Below are 13664 nucleotides of genomic sequence, written 5' to 3'. Positions count from 1 at the left end.
GCACACATACCGCTCAGCTACATGTACATTACACACATACAGCTCAGCTACATGTACATTACACATATACAGCTCAGCTACATGTACATTACACACATATACAGCTCAGCTACATGTACATTACACATATACAGCTCAGCTACATGTACATTACACACACATACAGCTCAGCTACATGTACATTACACACACATACAGCTCAGCTACATGTACATTACACATATACAGCTCAGCTACATGTACATTACACATATACAGCTCAGCTACATGTACATTACACACATACAGCTCAGCTACATGTACATTACACATATACAGCTCAGCTACATGTACATTACACACATATACAGCTCAGCTACATGTACATTACACACATACAGCTCAGCTACATGTACATTACACACATATACAGCTCAGCTACATGTACATTACACACATATACAGCTCAGCTACATGTACATTACACACATATACAGCTCAGCTACATGTACATTACACACATATACAGCTCAGCTACATGTACATTACACATATACAGCTCAGCTACATGTACATTACACATATACAGCTCAGCTACATGTACATTACACACATACAGCTCAGCTACATGTACATTACACACATACAGCTCAGCTACATGCACATTACACATATACAGCTCAGCTACATGTACATTACACACATATACAGCTCAGCTACATGTACATTACACACATATACAGCTCAGCTACATGTACATTACACATATACAGCTCAGCTACATGTACATTACACACATACAGCTCAGCTACATGTACATTACACATATACAGCTCAGCTACATGTACATTACACATATACAGCTCAGCTACATGTACATTACACACATATACAGCTCAGCTACATGTACATTACACACATATACAGCTCAGCTACATGTACATTACACATATACAGCTCAGCTACATGTACATTACACACATATACAGCTCAGCTACATGTACATTACACACACATACAGCTCAGCTACATGTACATTACACACATACAGCTCAGCTACATGTACATTACACATATATACAGCTCAGCTACATGTACATTACACATATACAGCTCAGCTACATGTACATTACACACACAGCTCAGCTACATGTACATTACACATATACAGCTCAGCTACATGTACATTACACATATATACAGCTCAGCTACATGTACATTACACATATACAGCACAGCTACATGTACATTACACACACATACAGCTCAGCTACATGTACATTACACACATATACAGCTCAGCTACATGTACATTACACACATACAGCTCAGCTACATGTACATTACACACACATATAGCTCAGCTACATGTACATTACACACATACAGCTCAGCTACATGTACATTACACACATACAGCTCAGCTACATGTACATTACACTTATATACAGCTCAGCTACATGTACATTACACACATACAGCTCAGCTACATGTACATTACACATATATACAGCTCAGCTACATGTACATTACACATATACAGCTCAGCTACATGTACATTACACATATACAGCACAGCTACATGTACATTACACATATACAGCTCAGCTACATGTACATTACACACATACAGCTCAGCTACATGTACATTACACACACATACAGCTCAGCTACATGTACATTACACACATACAGCTCAGCTACATGTACATTACACACATACAGCTCAGCTACATGTACATTACACATATACAGCTCAGCTACATGTACATTACACATATACAGCTCAGCTACATGTACATTACACACATATACAGCTCAGCTACATGTACATTACACACATATACAGCTCAGCTACATGTACATTACACACATATACAGCTCAGCTACATGTACATTACACACATATACAGCTCAGCTACATGTACATTACACACATATACAGCTCAGCTACATGTACATTACACATATACAGCTCAGCTACATGTACATTACACATATACAGCTCAGCTACATGTACATTACACACATACAGCTCAGCTACATGTACATTACACACAGGGCTCTGCTGCAGGCATATATAACACACACACATACACAGCTCTGCTCCACACACATCACACACACACAGCTCTGCTGCATACACATCACACACACACAGCTCATCCAGCACAGCAGAGTCCTGCATACACTGAGCAGCAGCCCCTGATCATGTGACTCCTCCTTCTCCTCTATGTGACTGATCACATGACTGTGACATCACGGCAGGTCCTGGAAGCACAGGGGAAGCACACGGCTCCTGTACGGCTCCTCTCTGTGTGAGGATTATTATTATTATTATTATTATTATTGTTATTATTATGGGATTAGTTGTAGTTTGGGGACATAGAAGCGGCTGTATAACCGTTATTAATAATCCAGGAGACCGGACGCGTCATACACATTGGGTTGTTTTGGTTTTTGACTTTTATATTTTAAGGTTTGTATTTCCTACTGCCGGGGTGGGAGGATTATCCAGTCAAGTGGTGAGTACGGGATCCCGGTTGTCATAGTAACAGCTGAGCTCCCACTATCCCGGTGCAGCCCCTTAGTGACCTTAGGATGAAGAATGGGGGAGGAGGAAAGGCGTCTGATCTGCGGAGAAGGAGAAATTTATCAGGTTGTAACTTGTAGTATTGATTCATGCAATGTGTGTTAAAACTTTAGTGACTATTTAAAGGGGTTGTTCGAAGAACCGAGAACGTAATACCGGTTCTTCTCTCCGGGCTGCACTCCCTCCGTCTGACTGATGATAGTAGGCCGGCAGCACGTTGTAGACATTGAATAATCCCGGCGAAACCACTCCTGCTCACAATGTCCAATACCTCGATCTGGAGAAAGGGGCAGGTCCCAATGGTAGGAACATATGGTGGTTATTAGAGATTAGCGAACCTGGAGCATGCGCGAGTCCATCCGAACCCGAACTTTCGGCATTTGATTAGCGGTGGCTGCTGAACTTGGATAAAGCCCTAGGACTATGTGGAAATCATGGATATAGTCATTGGCTGTATCCATGTTTTCCAGACAACCTTAGAGCTTTATCCAAGTTCAGCAGCCGCCACTAATCAAATGCCGATCATTCGGGTTCGGATCGACTCGAACCCCAACCCAGTTTGCGCATCTCTAGTGGTTATCTCCACACTGGAGCTCACTGACCATGTGGTCGCTGCCATCTTAACCCTTAGGGGACACAGCCAGTTTTCATTTTTGCGTTTTCGTTTTTCCCTCCTCGTGTATATAAGGCCATAGCGCCTGCATTTTTCCACCTAGAGACCCAAGTGAGCCCTTATTTTTTGCGCAACTAATTGTACTTTGCTATGGCAGATGTAATTTTTGCCTAAAATGTGCCGGGAAACCAGAAAAAAATTCAAAGTGTGGTGAAATTGAAAAAAAAAAACGCATTTCTTTCATTTGGGGGAAATGTGTTTTTACGCCATTCACCCTGGGGTAAAACTGACTTGTTATGCATGTTCCTCAAGTTGTTACGATTAAAACGATATGTAACATGTATAACTTATATTGTATCTGATGGCCTGTAAAAAATTCAAACCGTTGTTAACAAATATACGTCACTTAAAATGGCTCCATTCCCAGGCTTATAGCACTTTTATCCTTTGGTCTATGGGTCTGTGTGAGGTGTCATTTTTTGCGCCATGATGTGATCTTTCTATCGGTACCTTGATTGCGCATATATGACTTTTTGATCGCTTTTTATTACAATTATTCTGGATTTGATGCGACAGAAATTGCGCAATTTTGCACTTTGGGATTTTTTTGCGCTGACGCCGTTTACAGTGTGAGATCAGGAATGTGATTAATTAATAGTTTGGGCGATTACGTACGCGGCGATAGCAAACATGTTTGTTTATTAATTAATTAATTTATTTTTATTTATAAAATGGGGAAAGGGGGGTGATTCAGACTTTTATTAGGGGAGGGGGTTTTGTGTTATTAAAAATACATTTTTCTTTTACTTTACACATATACTAGAAGCCCCCCTGGGGGACTTCTAGTATATGCACTTTGATCTCTCATAGAGATCCATGCAGTATAGTTATACTGCATGAATCCATGAGATCGGTGTTCTATTACTTTTGGCTGCTGCAGCCAAAAGCAATAGAATGCCGAGCCGGGATCAGCGCCATTACGGAGCAGACCCCGGCCCGGGATGGATGCAGGGATCGCCCCCCCGCAATCGCGCCGCAGGGGGGCGATCCCCCCACTAGACCACCAGGGATGCATATCAGTAAGTATTTAGAAGCAGCTGTCAACTTTGACAGCTGCTTCTAAGTACTTAATTAGCGGGCACGGCGATCGGACCGTGCCCGCTAATAGCCGCGAGCCCGGGCTACACGCGGCACCCGGGATCGCGGCAGTTCAGAGGGTGGTCGCCGCGCGACCCCCCTCTGAACTCCCATAGCGGCACGAGGACGTTCAATAACGTCCTGGTGCAGCTATGGGTTAAAGGGGGATTCTGGAGAAGATATGTTTCAAATAAATTGCTTCATTAACTTTAAATACATTTGAAACGTAACTTTGTTAAACTGCAGGACTGTAACATTCCCCCCTGCACATTCTATCTAGAGATGAGCGAGATGTTAGGGAAGCACTCTGCTACCCTCGGCTATCTACTGGTCAGCCGGCTGCCTTTGATTTGTGCCCCGGGTGCCTGGGAAAGTCAAATGCTTCGCCCAGGACTACATCCAGCTTTATCAGGCACCAAGTGTGGATATTAAAGAGGTTACAAAAACATGGCCACTTTTCCCCCTACTGTTGTCTCCAGTTCAGGTGTGTTTTGCAATTAAGCTCCATTTACTTCAATGGAACTGAGTTTCGAAACCCCACCCAATCTGGAGACAACAGTAGGGGGAAAGTGGCCATGTTTTTATAGTGCTGGATAACCCCTTTAAAGGCAGCTGGCTGACAGGTAGATAGCCGAAGGTAACACAGAGATTCACTCATCTCTAATTCTATCACTAGCTAACACAGTAACCCCTTAAACTCTTCTTTGATTGAACCCTGCTGAGGTAGTGACTGTATGTGATGTTACATTGTCTCATCTTCTCTCCACACATTACAGGATCCTCTACTGATAATTCTCCAGAGCGACCGATCAACCATGGAGAGAGACAGAGACAAGATGGCCGACAGGATAATAACCCTCACCCTACACATACTCTTCCTGCTTACTGGGGAGGTGAGGGATTCTGGGAGTGATGTCATCATGACATCATTCTTATCTATGGAATAACAGATGGATAGGACTGGAGAGGTGAGGGATTCTGGGAGTGATGTCATCATGACCTCATTCTTATCTATGGAATAACAGATGGATAGGACTGGAGAGGTGAGGGATTCTGGGAGTGATGTCATCATGACATCATTCTTATCTATGGAATAACAGATGGATAGGACTGGGGAGGTGAGGGATTCTGGGAGTGATGTCATCATGACATCATTCTTATCTATGGAATAACAGATGGATAGGACTGGGGAGGTGAGGGATTCTGGGAGTGGTGTCATCATGACATCATTCTTATCTATGGAATAACAGATGGATAGGACTGGAGAGGTGAGGGATTCTGGGAGTGATGTCATCATGACATCATTCTTATCTATGGAATAACAGATGGATAGGACTGGGAAGGTGAGGGATTCTGGGAGTGATGTCATCATGACATCATTCTTATCTATGGAATAACAGATGGATAGGACTGGAGAGGTGAGGGATTCTGGGAATGGATGGACTGATAGTAATGTGTCTCTCCATACACAGGATTACACAGTAGTGAAGAAGTCCTCTAGTGGGCGCTGTGGGGCCCCTGGGTGTGAAGGATGGGGAAGAACCCTGAGCCCAATCCCGGGGCCCCTGATACATGAGGAAATGGAGGAAGAGAAGATCCTAGAAGTCACCAACAAGATGGTGGAGCTGCTGAGTGGAGAGGTGAGACTGTGGCTGCTGGGAATGCTGGGACATTATACAGTAACACCACTGGAGGGGTGGGGGGGATGACTGTGTGATCATTGTGTGTGTCAGGTTCCTATAAGGTGTCAGGACGTGGCGGTCTATTTCTCCATGGAGGAGTGGGAGTATGTAGAAGGACACAAGGATCAGTACAAGGATGTGATGCTGGAGGATCAGCAGCCCCTCCCATCAGCAGGTAATAGACAGGACTATATACACACCTCCTCTCTGTATTATCTGGATGGAAAGAATGAATTCAGTCTCTGTATGTGTTCCCTCCAGTCAGATCCAGTAAGAGAACAGCACCAGAGAGATGTCCCCGTCCTCTTCTCCCACAGGATCAGGATCAGGTAGATGGAGATGTTCCCTATGATCTGTACATCCCACCTGACTTCTCCTACTGTCTGATGACTTTTACAATATTTCTCTCACATCTTATCAATTAGGGGGAAGATGGGAACAATATTATTGATCCAGAGACAGATGACAGCAGTGATGAGCAGTATAAAGAGGACACCACTACAAGGAATAATCTAAATTACAATAATGCTGTGAACAAGATTATAAAAGAGCATGAGAAAAATGTGAGCGGTGATGAGCAGTATAAGGAGGAAATCACTACAGAAAAAGATCTGAACAATTTTACTGCTACAGACGTAAGGGTAAAAGAAGAAGAAGAGACAGATGTAAGCAGTGATGAGCAGTATAAGGAGGACATCACTACAGGGAAAGATCTGAGCCATTTTACTGCTAGAGACATAAGGGTTAAAGAAGAAGAAGAAGACGCAGATCTTAGCAGTGATGAGCAGTATAAGGAGGACATCACTACAGCCGAGGATCTATACTCTTTTTATGCTACAAACAAGATGGTAAATAAGGAAGAAGAGACAGACTTCTGGGGATATGAGCAGTATAAGGAGGAAGAGACAGATGACAGCAGTGATGAGCAGTATAAGGAGGACAACATTAAAGGTGACCGCCCAGGTTAGTAGTGACCACTAAATGCAAAGAACACTCACATCGGATGTAATTCTGTGTGGAATATTTAGCAAAATAGATGTAAATGTAAGAAGCCGAAAAGTCACAAATTCTTTTTAGATGATCTGAGACTTTAGTACCCTAAAGGGGTACTCCGGGCAAAATTTATTTTTTAAGATGTAATTACATAAGGAAAGTTAGACAAATCCCTAATATACACTAATTATGGGAAATGCACATATAGACCTATTTCCCTCAATTCAGTAGATCAGACAGACTCAATTTCTTTAAAGAAACGTGACATCACGTCTCAAGTGTTCCGGCAGGGTCCAGCAGGGGGCACAGTATGATGTATAGAATTAGAATAGAAGTCTATATAGTGTGAGTGAGTTATGTCCGGGCCTTGTAGCGTCCTACAGCGCTCTGACAGCTTGATGGACTGGCTCCCAGTTGTGCGGCTGAAGAATTCTATATTATATAATCATGTAAGTTGCTGGTCTGCAGGGTCCCTATAGATTGCAGTGCTGTAAAGTTCTCTTTTCTGTCTGAAGCTGCCATTAAATGTAGATGTATTGAGAAATTGATGCCTGCCTGATATACCGAATTTAGGGAAATAGCTCTATCTGTGCATTTCCCATAATTAGTGTATATTAGGAATTTGTCTAACCTTCCTTATATTATAACATATAAAAAAATACATTTTTTTCCCGGAGTTCCCCTTTAAGTTGTCTAGATGCGGAAACCAGACTGTAAGAGAAATGGGCGATTAGATGAGAGAAGAACGGACATTCCGGGAGTTTGGAGAAGTAAGATTAGAGATGGGTCGGTAGTCAGCAGCACAGAATGGGGGGAGAGATGATTTCTCAGTAGTGAGGTTATACCAGAGCAGAGGAAAGAAGGAGGAGCTGAGGAAGATAGCAGGAGGCCAACAAAATGTGCTGGGAATGTGGGATCAGATTGGGAGAATGAGGAGGAATTCTGGGAAAGCTGCACTTAAGAGATGTTCTATAAATAAGACGAGCGATATCTGCAGAAGCCGCACCGTTATATTACTCCTTACTAATAGAATGAGTTTCTTCTTGGCAGATGAGTGTACCCGGAGATCAGAGGGACATCAGATATCTCCAGATATTACAGCAGATGGTCAGATCACACAAGATACATATGAAGAACCTTCTATTACCCCAGATATACCCCCAGCCCCTCACAGCAAAGATCTGGCATCTCATCCTGTTATACAAATCCCATCTACTGATCCATCACAGACTGTTATACAGAATAAAAGTCACAGAAAGGATGTTAAACATAAAAACAGCGCTCATACAGAAAAGAAGCCATTTTCCTGTTCAGAATGTGGGAAGTGTTTTAGTCAGAAATCTAAGGTAGTTGAACATCAAATATCTCACATAGAGAAGCCCTTTCTATGCCCCGAATGTGGAAAATGTTTTACTAAGGAATCATATCTTGTTAGACATCAAATACTTCACAAAGGTGATAACCCTTTCTTATGCCCAAAATGTGGGAAATGTTTTACTAAGGAATCATATCTTCTTAGACATCAAAGAATTCACACAGGAGAGAACCTTTTCTTATGCCCAGATTGTGGGAGATGTTTTACTAAGGAATCATATCTTTTTAGACATCAAAAAAGTCACACGGGGCAGAAGCCATTTTCATGTTCTGAATGTGGGAAAGCTTTTATATCAAAATCACGTCTTGTTCAGCATAACAGAATTCACACAGGAGAGAAGCCATTTTCATGTATAGAATGTGGAAAATGTTTCAGTATAAAATTTCAACTTTTTCAACACCAGAGAATTCACAGAGGGGAGAAGTCATTTTCATGCTCAGAATGTGGTAAATGTTTTACTAAAACATCACATCTTGTTAAGCATCAAAAAATTCACACAGGGGTGAAACCATTTTCATGTTCAGAATGTGGGAAAGCTTTTAATCAAAAATCAACTCTTATTAATCATCAAAAAAATCACACAGGGGAGAAGCCATTTTTGTGTTCAGAATGTGGGAAATCTTTTATGGTAAAATCATATCTAGTTCTGCATCAAAGAATTCACACAGGCGAGAAGCCATTTGCATGTTCTGAATGTGGTATATGTTTTACTCAAAAATCAAACCTTATTAAGCATCAAAAAATTCACACAGGGGAGAGGCCATTTCCATGTTTAGAATGTGGGAAAGCTTTTCGCAAAAAATCAAATCTTGTTGATCATCAAAAAATTCACATAGGGGAGAAGCCCTTTTCATGTATAGATTGTGGGAAATCCTTTATAGCGAAATCACGTCTTGTTCAGCATCAAAGAATTCACACAGGGGAGAAGCGCTTTTCATGTTCAGAATGTGGGAAATCTTTTGCTCAGAAAACAAATCTTGTAAAGCATCGAAAAATTCACACAGGGGAGAAGCCTTTTACATGTTCAGAATGTGGAAAATGTTTCAAACACAAATCAAAACTCGTGAGTCATCAAAGAATTCACACAGGGGAGAAGCCAAGTATGTGAAGTCTTTAAGGAAAAAGCAATCTCTAACTGAACATGAAAAATCTCACAAATGGAAAACGTAACATGTTATCATAGCGCTCACACAGGACAGTCGCCTTATTTATGTTTTTTCGATGAAAAACCCTAATTTCTTCCAATCGGATGTGATGTCTGGAAATAAAGCTGCGGCCATAGGGGCTGAGGAGTGTGCAGCTCCAATCCCAATCACAAAAGTAATGGTCGTTGTGTGCCGGCCCTCCTGCCGCACATTCTCTTCTACTATTGTTTTATCCTGTGTATATGTATATAATAGCAGCTAATAAAGATGGTGGATACTGCTACTATTCTGCTATTGGTCGGTGTAACATTTGGGTGCCGGGACTATTGGGGGGAATATATACAGCAATATACAGAATAATAACAGAACAACTGATGACAATTTACCAGCAATTCCAGGATTAGAAATGTCTCCATCTTCTGCAGAATATAGGCCCAATAGTTGCATCTCACTATCCCTCCCATTATATAGTAATACTGGGGAGAAGAAGAACGGCCAGCACAAGAAATAGCTTCAAAATCAGAGAAATCCTTTACTGGATAGAGGAAAAGTAAGAGATCTTGTCAATCTGTTTCTATTTTCCGACTGTAATTTTATTTATTTCCCTTTTTGTACATTATGAGGGCGGCCATCTTGCCTGAGCTGTTCTTTACAGCTGTTCTTTATTTATCTGCTTTACAGCGAGACTCATGGACATAGACTAAAATAGACAGACTCTGTCCACTTAGCTCGTGCAAGATAAAAACTCTATAGAGATTTCCTGTAATAAGAAGAGGAACCGATACTGACAGCGATCCCGGAAAGCCAGCGCCCGAGCCATCTTACAAGAACTCTTTCACTTTATATGGGATAATGCTTTTTTTGATAATTATACACGTGATTTTATGTAGATATCGTGACTTTATAAACTGTATAACTTCCTCAAATAAAGGGATAAAGAAAGGATCATAGCAGCTCTCTCTGTCTGGTTTGAGTCCTTGCCGCTTTACGAGGGGCTGCTGATAAGTCTTTGGCATTACCCAGAAAGAAACGAGATAGAAGGATGAAACTTTACATGTATTCCACATCCTCTCCACTGATGTCACACACTTCTTACATCCATATTCCAAGTTCTGTAGGCCCTGCAAAATGAAGTCTTCCATAGCAGCCATGGCATCAGAAATGGTGTGACATTTGGTTCCCTTGAGGTGTTTTTTCAGGTTTGGAAACAGATGATCTAGTGAATAAGGTGGGTTGTCATCCAGCGGGAAGCCTAGCTCCACCAGTTTTGCCGCGGACACTTGTGCATTGTGAGCGGAGGCGTTGTCACACAGGAACAAGATTCCTTTGGATAGCTTGCCGCACCTTTTGGCCATCAGAGCTGCCTTCAAGAAGTCCATCCATAGTGAGCAGGCAATGCAGGAAGTTCTTATCAGTCCAGAAACACTGACAAATGGAGCGGGAAGTTGTCACTCACCTGCTTCTCTGATCTGTTGTCAGACATTTAGGAAGCCACTTTGCAGATCGCTTCTTCATGTTTAAATGTTCATGGATAATGACACAAACACGTTCACGAGAAATCCCTATGTTGTCTGCTATTCCTTAAAGGACAACTCCGGCAGGACCTTAAAAAAAAAAAAAACAGACACACACATAGTTCATACTCACCATCCCTCCGGTGTCGATCAGCACTTAAATCTCCCACGGCCCGCCACTCCGTCACCACCGGCCAGCGTCTTCGGAACTCCCTCACTTCTGGGTCCGTGTAAAGTGAATGGGAGAGAAAAGGCTGCCGGTGTGTGCATGCTTACCGGCAGCCTTTTTATTGGCTGGAGCGCATTACATGGCTTCCAGCAAGCTCAGTCAATCAGGGCTGAGCAAGCTGGAAGCCATGTGATGCAGTCCAGCCAATGAAAAGGCTACTGGTGCGCTGGCGCCCGGACAAGAGGTTGGAGTCGACTGTAATCGGGTATGTATACTTTATTTATCTTCCGGGGGGGGGGGTCGGGGGCATCATTGGTGCTGAAGTGGCAACCCGGCTCTTACCTGTAGAATATGAGGGGCATTGATCCCCCAATGTCTGCGACATATCACCATGAATATCCATCACAGACTTTCCTTGCAGAAACAAGAATTTATCACTCCTTATTTGCTGTGAATATCACCATAGAGTCCGCCATTTTGTTTTCCTACGCGCCTAGATCACTGTTGCCATAAGTTAAATACACAAAATTTTTAAAACATATATTAGACACATAAGGCTTTCACGTGATGTAACATATCTTTACCATAGAAACAAAAAAAGAACACAAAGCCAAAGACTTATCAGCAGCCCCTCGTATATATCTAATTAAGACAGAAACAGTCCAGGGTGGATACACAGGCATCCATCCCCCTGACAGACGACAGTGCAGGAAAAGTGGAGGTAAGTGCAGTATATGGACAAAATACAGTGGTACCTTGGTTTAAGAGTGTTTTGGTTTAAGAGCTCACAGTTTTTCAAAATTGTGACTTGGTTTAAGAGCATCGCTTTGGTGTAAGAGCTCCCTGTACTGGGTGGGAGGGGGAGTGGAGGAGGGGCTGCCCTGCTCATTCCCTCATGCTCCCTGCAGTCTCTGTCCGCCCTTGTGTTTTCCATCCTCTCCATTACTGTACAGTAACTTATAATATCACAGATTCTGCTGTTTCTGAATGTTTGTTTCATCTGTTTTACTTGTTATTCAGAATAATAAATCATTATTTTTGCGGTGTGGATCCAATTTTCTGCATTTCTATGATTTCTTATGGGAAAATTTGCTTTGGTTTAAGAGTGGATTTGGATTACAAGCGCCGTCCCAGAACAAATTATGCTCGTAATCCAAGGCAGTAACTGTACATTATTTTACAAGATTACACTGGTCAACAAATTTTCAAAAGTTGTTTGGTTCAGAAATAAAATAATGTTTTGTGCTGCATTCAAATATCACAAGGAAAAATGTGAATTGTCTCTAGTTTCTATATGGAAGAGTTCACATGTTACTGTTTTGTGAATTGTAAAGAATACAGTATAATAGCCGACATATTTATTACTTCTACAATCATAAGGAAGCAAGGTTACTGTTCATAAACTTTTGAAATATATTCATAGGAAACTTAGTTCTATCTGAAATCAGCTACAATTTACAGGCAGATCCAAGAATTTTTACAAATTAATTATATTTATTGAACTCTGGAATGTCGCTCCTTATTCAATGGCTTCTCGGTGCATTTACACGTCTTTTGTATTCATACATGGGATTATCTCTGATAACTGTCCAATAGGAATCTGCAAGCATTGATGGCTTCCATTTACCCCAATACCTTATTTCCAGTCTCAATTTCCTGGTGAAATTATTCATCGTGTTCATCGCTCAACGCTCCACAGTTTGGTGCAAAGAAGTCTAGATGAGAGTGCAAGAAATGAATTTTTAAAGGGGTATTCCCGCCAAAATTATTTTTGCATTAATACGTTGCCCACCCGTAGCTTTCCATCTTTCCAATTATGAATTCTGCACAGTTTTGCTGTTACCTAGATGCATTCACCCCCACCCATTGCATATAATCATCAGCTGTCCAACCTGACACACTCCCTGCTCCTGGCCCCCACCATCCGAGTCGGCATCACGTGTCCTCAGTATCTTCAATGGGCCGGGTTAGCGCTTCTAACCCAGCACAATGAAGTGAGGGAGGACAGTGAGACACTGACAGCTGCAGCTGTCTGCCTCTTTGACAGCAGCCACCCCCACTGTGTAAGCCCATTCACCCCCAACCCCCCTGATCTTACCCCACTGTGTATCCCCCCTCACCCTGGAGCTCACCAGCACTGTGTATCCCCACCAACCAGAGCGTATCCACAGTCTTTGCTACCCCCATCCCACACCGCAGCTCACCCGGTGGCTGCACCATGTATCTCCCCACACACAACCCCTTCAGTCATCCCCCACCCAGGAGTCCATTACATTACACAAAGCGGGCCTGGAGCGGTGCTGCTGTCCTGGGAACCGCAGCGGTCCCTGCACCTCTTTGCCCGGAGCCCACATCTTCCTCAGCCCGCAACTCCCGGCCACCCCCTCTCATCCACGCACCTCAGTGCCCGGAGCCCGCATCCTCCTCAGCCCGCAACTCCCGGCCGCCCTGTCTCGTCACTCGC

General features: G+C 42.6%; 1 protein-coding gene across 1 annotated transcript; it reads left to right on the top strand.

The window, feature by feature from the left end:
* The first annotated feature begins 6436 nt into the window (after positions 1-6436).
* On the top strand, positions 6437-9480 carry LOC138786654 (zinc finger protein 84-like). Its single transcript, XM_069963632.1, has 4 exons — positions 6437-6475; positions 6544-6967; positions 8048-8104; positions 8150-9480. Exons 1-4 carry the CDS (start codon positions 6437-6439, stop codon positions 9478-9480), a joined length of 1851 nt encoding a protein of 616 aa, XP_069819733.1.
* The last annotated feature ends 4184 nt before the right edge of the window (positions 9481-13664 follow it).

This window comes from Dendropsophus ebraccatus, chromosome 3, assembly GCF_027789765.1.
Source record: "Dendropsophus ebraccatus isolate aDenEbr1 chromosome 3, aDenEbr1.pat, whole genome shotgun sequence".
In the NCBI taxonomy this organism is placed as follows: domain Eukaryota; kingdom Metazoa; phylum Chordata; class Amphibia; order Anura; family Hylidae; genus Dendropsophus; species Dendropsophus ebraccatus.
The sequence above is the reverse complement of the archived record's forward strand: the minus strand, read 5'-3'. Positions and strand labels throughout refer to the sequence as shown.

Bases quoted from the DNA above. Each gene is read 5' to 3' on its own strand.
- LOC138786654 (XM_069963632.1), top strand. From the start codon at position 6,437: ATGGGAACAATATTATTGATCCAGAGACAGATGACAGCA. The intron at 6,476-6,543 runs GTGATGAGCAGT...GCTGTGAACAAG, and splicing joins TCCAGAGACAGATGACAGCA to ATTATAAAAGAGCATGAGAA. The intron at 6,968-8,047 runs GTTAGTAGTGAC...TCTTCTTGGCAG, and splicing joins CATTAAAGGTGACCGCCCAG to ATGAGTGTACCCGGAGATCA.